The sequence below is a fragment of the Euprymna scolopes genome, chromosome 10 (genome assembly GCF_053919585.1).
Source record: "Euprymna scolopes isolate OS-2025 chromosome 10, ASM5391958v1, whole genome shotgun sequence".
Classification (NCBI taxonomy): Eukaryota; Metazoa; Mollusca; class Cephalopoda; order Sepiida; family Sepiolidae; genus Euprymna; species Euprymna scolopes.
Genome location: NC_136491.1, coordinates 44,691,715 through 44,700,241, shown reverse-complemented (window position 1 = coordinate 44,700,241; position 8,527 = coordinate 44,691,715). Strand labels below are relative to the sequence as shown.

The 8,527-nt window shown below is 34.3% G+C and overlaps 1 protein-coding gene across 1 annotated transcript; it reads left to right on the top strand.

The window, feature by feature from the left end:
* The first annotated feature begins 5,043 nt into the window (after nt 1–5,043).
* LOC145286437 (uncharacterized) lies at nt 5,044–5,925 on the top strand. The gene has a single exon (XM_080135351.1). It carries the CDS (start codon nt 5,044–5,046, stop codon nt 5,923–5,925), a length of 882 nt encoding a protein of 293 aa, XP_079991477.1.
* The last annotated feature ends 2,602 nt before the right edge of the window (nt 5,926–8,527 follow it).

The window sequence follows — 8,527 nt, the reverse complement described above, 5'->3', positions numbered from 1 at the left end:
TTCTCAAAATTTTTCTCTACAGGCACAGTTTCATGTGGTGGATTACAGTCTGCCATCCTCAAAGACTTCACCTCTCCAGTAGACGTCTTAGAATTGCAGGTTTTAGGCTTGATAGGAAAATTTTTGTCAGGGCCGTGGATGTCAAAATTTTATACTTCCTCTACATCTCAAACTGTTGGACATGTAGAGGGTATATCGGTTGTTAAAAGTGTAGTAGAGCGTATAAAAAATTTAGTTGATAGACCACTGAAGTTACTGGAAATGACTGTAAACTTTTTCAATGAGGATTTAGATACTGATGTTACTTTAGCTAAACTTCAGAAGATGCCTGATGATGCCTCTATTCTCTTCTATGATGACACAGTGCCTCTCTCAAATTGTTGTAGTTTTGCAAAGACAGTACAAACGCTATTTCAATATATCTGTCACTGAAGAACTGAAGAAGGAATCAGCAAGGTGTCATAATATTGATGCAGAGGAAGTAATGGGAATGTTTTCTGCAGCAAAAGATCGAGCCCCTAATGCTACACTGAGTTTTATATCCTCAAAGATCAGGGCTAAGAAAAATAAGGTTGGCTCATATCTTGACTCACTTGAACGTGTAAAAAGAGAAAGATTGATAATGTTATCGGTAGGTTTGGCAAGAAATCAACGCCAGGTAGGAAGGAAAAGGAGCGTAGAAATCAAAGAAGAAATTTTACGGCAGATATCTAAAAAGATGCAGAAAAGGCAGACTTATGACAGAAATAAGCTAGAAAAGAGGTTAAAAAGTGAATGGTTTGTTCTTAGGAAAGAGTTTCGTGAATTAGATGATAATATATTGAGTAACGTTGAGGATATATTGTCAGGGAAAGTTGTGGGGAAGTCAGTTTGTCATATTTGGTATGATGAAGAGACAGGTGATAAGACTTGGTACAATGGAAAAATTGACAAGTTGAAGAAAAAGGCTGGTGGAACATATGTTGTTAGTTACTGAGAATGAGAGTTCAGATGATGCAATTGATTTTGATTTGAACAAGTATGCTCTGGCAGCTGATATGCTATGTGAAGAGTGTCAGAAATTTAATTTCTTCCTTCTTTTCGTCGTTGTCTTTTATCTTTTCTCCCTTCTTTCCTTCTTTAACTTTACGTCTTTTTAACGAGCTGCTGCTGCTGAAAGAATCACACCACAATTGGTTCTACTAAGAGATATTTTTACCGCGAAAATTCAACAAGTGCACTAGAGAGCGGAGCGAAAGTCAGTTTTGGACAGAGATTCCACGAGGGTAACACGCAAGTTACGAGCTCTGATCCTACTCAGACATTCAAGTCTTAAAAATAGTAAAAGTTATTTCATTGTTCATAGGAATGAATAATGAGTTTCAGTAAGAGTCGAATCAAGTTGGTTGACCCGAAAAGAAAAGAAAGAATCAATTCTAAGAAGAATTGATCTATAAACTTGACGCACAAGATGCGATTAAATGTCGGCGTGTGGAAACCGAAATGTCTTTCCATGTTGTAACCAGTGAGAATTTCATCTGACAAGAAGGACGAACGAAAGTTTTACCAAACAACACTGAGTTTTCAAATTCAAGGATTATTTTCAAAAGAACTTTCAAGGATTCTGTCACTGAAGTGAGGACAGATCGATTTGGAGTGGCGTGAAGAAAATATATATGTAAAAAAAAAGGACTCACACACATATATATATAAAGATAAAAAAAGAAAGGTTAAAAAAACGAAATCATTGTTTTACGCAGTAAGTTCTCTTATTCTAATTTTCTCTTATTTCTGTACTCTCTCTCTAGTGTTAATTAAGCCTTTAGTGCTTGCCATAAGGACATTTTTGGGCAGTCGAATTGGTGAACATATAAACTTTTTTCTCAATAATTGAACTTTGCAGCTTTGCTGCCTTCTTTCCCCAACCCTTATGTTTTCTTTTTCCCTCAATAAAATGTCAATATTTTTTTATTCTTAAAAGTATTTCCTTGTCTTTATTTTTTTCATGTCCTGATTTTTCTAGGCTTATTAACATGAACCACGTGGGATAACTTTCACGGGACTCAGTGAATAAATTTCCCGCAAGACCTTACTATGTCATAAATGGGCAAAATTTTAAATGCTTATTCACATTTTAAAAGTATTCTATGTATTGTGATGGAGACAATCTTACTATAATAGTCAATTTTGTCAGTGTAACCATTACCAATATTTAAGAGCCAAGTCAGGCTGACGATTTCCGAGTAATTGTAGCAAGTACCGATGCCAAATTAATATTCGTATGATAATAAAAATCAGTCAATTACTTTGAATCTTTGTTTGTGTTTTCTGTTCTTATTAAGAATGTCAAAAGCTTTCTAGTGGTACCTTACTTTTTAAGATCTGCCAAAAATTAAGAAAGTTGTGATTGTTTAAACTGGACGAATATAGAACTAGGTCACAGATCTCCATTGACTTAACTGTGTAATTAGAGACAGAAAATCTCCTCATATTTCCGTAATTAAAAATTCCATTATTTCCTTATTATTTGTCATAGAACAATAATCTATACATCATTTAAAAGCTTTTTAAATGCACTTTAATGTGGTATTAGAAAATATGTGATGAATTATTTTTGAAAATTTTTGTCACATCCCTAAATAAAAACAGAACGAGGAAAATATGTACGGCGCAACAGACGTCATATTTTAAAAACAAAAAAAAATCAAAAGTTCAAAATCAAACACGACTATGAAAACAAGAAAATAGTCAAAAACAAATCGTATCAAAAACAAGCTCGGAAAACAAAATAATACCAAACTCCACAAAGAAAGGGAGACCAAACCAATTAAATGTCCAGTCCGATACAGAGACTAAATGAGAAAACTCTAAAAATAAAAATACTTTTATTTTTCAGTTAAAACAAAAGAAAAAAAAACCCCCCCGGAGATGTTCATAAGCACGAGTTATCTCCCTTTGACTTAGTGACTACCACCTCCCACTACTTGTATTAGTGGTACCTATTTACTATGCCTCCCCACGGGACAGAGTTAGACACCAGGGTCGTTTTTTAACGTGGAGAAAAGGTACAAAAATAAAAAGTTAATCTCCAAAAATACCGTTAGGGCTTACAACATGGCCGCCAGAAGAGTCACGTGATCCGGTTGATCCAAAACATGAATCTTGCAAATGGAAAACGCAGCCTTGAAGGCAAACTTTGACAAACAATCACAATTTGTTTGTATTTAATTTTTTGTTGATATAATGTTGTTATAAAAATAGGAAAACTTTGAGAAACAATCTTAGGTTGTTTTAGTTAAAACAGTGTTTATAAAAAGTATTTTATTCAGAACAAACAAGTGGTCGGTCGACGGAACGCAATTGAACCATGACAATTCCTGGAATTGAACCACGACGATTCCTGAAATTGGAACTGCTACCTACCTCAGAGAATTACAAATATATCAATGGCCCTTAACGTATCACCCTTGTTCTTCGTTCCTCGTGTTCATGACAATAACGCTATACTTGGCGAAACTATGACATTGTCTCGGCTAATGTTAGCAATGCCAGATGACGTGCACATATTGACATGGCTTGCACAGAGACGTCTGGTAGCCAATTCATGCAATTGTCAAATTTGTGGGTCACCATGCGTGTTGGCTCGATATTCAGAATCCAAGGATGGTTGGAGATGGCGTTGCCGAAACGATGGATATCGTAATACAATTAGAACGAACTCTTTTTTTCAAAGAAGCAACCTCAATCTAAGAACCATTGTAATAATTATGTATATGTGGAGCATGGATTTTCCACAAAGAACTATGGCAACAGAAAGTGAGGTGAGTGCCAACACAGTGAGCGACTGGTGCAACTTTTTGAGGGAAGTGTGCACTCAGTACATTGAACAAAACCCAATTCAATTGGGGGGTGTAGATGAGACCTGGACCCCAAATGAGGTTGAAATTGATGAAAGCCATTTTTACCCTCGGAAATATCACAGAGGAACTGTCCGACGTAGCCATTGGGTGTTCGGCGCCATCGAACGAGGCTCTAAGAATTGCCTTTTGATCGAGGTTCCAGACAGAAAACGTGAAACTCTGGTCCCTATAATTCGCCAATGGATCTTACCCGGGACTCGTATAATAAGCGATGGGTCGAGCGCTTATGCAACCGTAGCAGACATTGACTTTGGTATTTACAGCCACGATGTTGTTGTCCACGAAAGAAATTTTGTGGAGCCTAACGACGCGACTATAAATACTCAACTTATTGAAAATACGTGGATGCGAGCGAAGAAAAAACTTCGTTGTCAATTCGATACATCAAGGGCTCTCTTCACTTCATATTTAAATGAATTTATGTGGCGTGAAAGAGTCGGCCCAAATAAATTTTGTGAGCTAATTTGTTGCATCGCCTCCATCTATTCTGTCTAAATTTATAAAATGAAAATTAAAAATATAAACTGTTTTTTTTTTCATCATATTTTGGCACTTTTTACTGAGTGTGGACCCAAGCAAAAATTTTTTTTTTGCTTAAGTACGCATGCGCGCAATCGTAAGTCTGCGGCCAAAAAAAAAAAAAAAAAGCGATTTTATCTCTCAGAACTCGCCAAATACTGCTAAAGCTATAAATTAAAAGCTTATTTTCTGTTGTGTCACAAAGTTTACTTTTGTGTTATTTAACATGAGGTAGGTGGGGATTAACTATACTTCATCTATCAATTTAATGAAGAAGAAACAGTTTAATATATTTTAAGTTTGTATTCCTCGTGGTGGCCAAACTGCACAAGTACCAATTGTAAGTCTGCGGAAAAAAAAAAAAGGCCAAAAAACCGGAAGTGCAGTCAAATACACATTGACCTCAACAGCGATTTTATCTCTCGGAACTTTTTTCAAGACTCCAAATTTGACTTTTAAAAATTTCATTTCACATTTCTTACAAATTTCATTTCACAATTCTTTCACTTAAAAAATATCATTTCACATTCCTTTCACTTTTGAAACTACATTTGACTTTTAAACTTATAAACATTTCATTTCACATTTCTATCACTTTTAAAAAGTTTATTTCACATTTCGAAAAATGCTCACACAACTCTTTGAGTGGACGAAAGATTTTGACTCCGCTTATACTTTCCTCAAAGAGAGGAAAATCCTTGCAGAAAAAATGGTATGCAGTGTTTGTCAACAGGAGATGTCTCTTATCAAAAATCGCGACACTAAAGTTTTCCGATGCAAAGCCCATAAGAACCAGAAGGCATCGATAAAAAAGGGTTCATTTTTGCAAGACTCCAAAATAACATTGCAAGAATTCATCCGAATTGCATATGTCTGGTCTAGACAGATAACTGGTGTTGTCGCCTCTGACATGTGCGAGGTAAGCGGGAAGACCATTTGTTCATGGTACCAGTATTTACGCGACGCCACAAGCCATCATATGGTGATGAACCCATACCAAATAGGTGGACCTGGCCACGTGGTACAAATTGATGAGTCTTTGATCTGTAAACGGAAATATAACCGCGGTAGAGTATCAGAGCAAAGGTGGGTTTTCGGTGGGTGGGATACAGAGGATAAAATCGGATTTTTGGTTTTTGTCAGTGATCGCTCCTCCGACACCTTGATACTACTGATAAAAAAATACATAAAACCAGGAACTACCATACATTCCGACAGTTGGAGAGCATATACTCCAATTGACCAGATAAATGTCCACCCCAGGTACATCCACAAACAAGTGAACCATTCTCAACACTTCGTCGATCCAGTATCAGGCGTGCACACCAACAACGTGGAATGTTTTTGGAAGAACGCAAAAAGGAAATTCAAAACAATGATGGGGGTGCACTCCAGTACAGTGGAGTCCCATTTGGATGAATTTTTATGGAGGGAGGTTTACGGAAAAAGTGGCAAAGACGCTTTTGACAATGTGTTGCTGCATATATCGCAGTGGTATATTGTTTAAAATAAAATTTGACTTGTAAAAATTTCATTTCACATTTCTTTCACTTTTTGGATAAAAAAAAATCTCAACTTGTTGGTACATCTACAGAAAATCGCTGTTGTGAGGTCAATGTGTTCAATGTGTATTTGACTTTTTTTTTGGCCGCAGACTTACGATTGCGCGCATGCGTACTTAAGCAAAAAAAAAAATTTTTGCTTGGGTCCACACTCAGTAAAAAGTGCCCATATTTTTATAACATTACATCTTAAAAAAAATGAACACCTTGTTTTAAATACCATTTTTATGAAAAACTCTGAATGAAATATTTTTTATAAACACTGTTTTAAAAAACAAACAAACTGTGATTGTTTCTCAACAAAAAATTAAATGACCGTTCTAAATAAATTATTTATTATTATGATATTGAAAAACTGTTTTTGTACTTAATTATTATGCTTATTTGTCAAAGTTTGCTTTAAATTTGCGTTTTCCGGTTTCGTAATACGGCGATTCATGTTTTGAATCAACCGGATCACGTGACTCTTCTGGCGGCCATGTTGTAAGCCCTAACGGTATTTTTGGAGATTGCCAATAAAAATTGTCTCAGTCGTGAAGGATTTCTCCTCCACCGAAAGAGAACAAAAAAATGAAGTGCAGCATGAAGTACTTGTATTAGTGGTACTCACTGGTAAACTGCTATCTATTCAGTATTAATAAATTCTTTGTTACGTTACCATGTGCGTCTCGCCTCTGTTCATGAATGCTTCACTAACAAGTTACTAACATGGTTTTATTTAATACTCACCTGTATCAACACGTAATATAAAAGTTCCTTAAGGAAAGGAAGATAGTTGCTTAAAAAATGAACTGCATTGTATGTCAGCGAGAGATGACAGTCATTAAATACCGGGGAACGAGAAGATTCCGTTGCAAAACGCACAAAACCCAAACAGCAAGCCTAACCAACGGGTCATATCTGAAACAGTCAAAATTGACTTTCTCAGATTTTATCAGAGTGGTATTACACATGGGCATTTGTAATGAAAAAACAAACAAAAAAAAAAGTTTCATTCAACACACTAAACTAAAAACACGTAGAAATGAAAAAAGTTGGGAAATTATTTTAATATTCATTTTAAGAAAATGATATTAAAAAAGAAAAGAAAAAGTCGATAAAAGTGAGACATAAACAGTAAAACGTAGTAATTTAAAAAAGAAAAGAAAAAGTCGATAAAAGTGACACAAACAGTAAAAAAAAAAAAAGTCGATAAAAGTGATTAAAAGTGAGATATTATGGTAATCGTGAAGAAAGAGAGAGCCTGTTTCCTCCGTTTGACTATAGGTGGCGTTACTGTCTGTCCACCCAGTTACGGAAGCACAAAATGTATATAATGCCACCCTTGAAATAAAAAATAAATGTTTTTGTTATATTTTAATTTTAAACATGGTTTTTTTTTGGGGGGGGGGGTGCAAACATATTTAAGTTTTGTTTTTTGTTTTTTCAAACATATTTATGTTTTTTTTTGTTTGTTTTTGCAAGCATATTTAAGTTTTATTTTTCCAAACATTTACGTGTTGTTGCTTGTTTATTTTAAAACATTTACGGTTTTTTTTGGGTTTTTTTTTTTGCAAGCATAAACTAAATATTTTTCTTTTTGAAAAGTTTGCTTATGCACTTATTGGTACCGCGCTATTTTATAATAGTAGTTTCAAGTAAGATTCAAGTTTTACAATATCCTTTTTCAAATATATATATATATATATATATATATATATATATATATATACTTGCAGAAAAGGTAAAATAAGTGCAGAAAAATTAAGAAAAAAGGGGGGGGGTCCATAAAAAAGATAAAAGAAAAAACGTTGATTTTTTTTATTATCATAAGAGCGTAAAAAATACTCGCGGAAAAACGGTTGTACCCATAAATATGTTTAAAAGAAAAATATAGCAAAAACATTTAGTTTATGCTTGCAAAAAAAAAAAAAACGTAAATGTTTAAAAATAAACAAGCATCAAAACGTAAATGTTTGGAAAAATAAAACTTAAATATGTTTGCAAAAAAATAAAACTTAAATTTGTTTGCACAAAAAAAAAAAAAAAGAAACATGTATAAGATTAAAATATAACAAAAACATTTATTTTTATTTCAAAGGTGGCATTATATACATTTTGTACTTCCGTAACTGGGTGGACAGACAGTAACGCCACCTATAGTCGAACGGAGGAAACAGGCTCTCTCTTTCTTCACGATTACCGATATTATTAATAAATGTGTAGTAATGTCTTTTATTTCAATATTCATAAACAGTAAAACGAAGTCGATAAAAATTCATGATCGTTTAGTTACTATGGCAACTAAAACATGTCCTTTGTTCATGCGTGGGAGAAGTCAGTGTTTTTAGGGTGTTCAGCAGGGAACTCTAATCGCGACCAGTACCAAACACTGACTTCTCCCCACGCATGAGCAAAGGACGTTTTAGTTGCCATAGTAACTAAACGATCATGAATTTTTATCGACTTTGTTTTACTGTTTATGAATATTGAAATAAAAGACATTACTACACATTTATTAATAATAGCTCACTTTTAATCACTTTTATCGACTTTTTTTTTTTTACT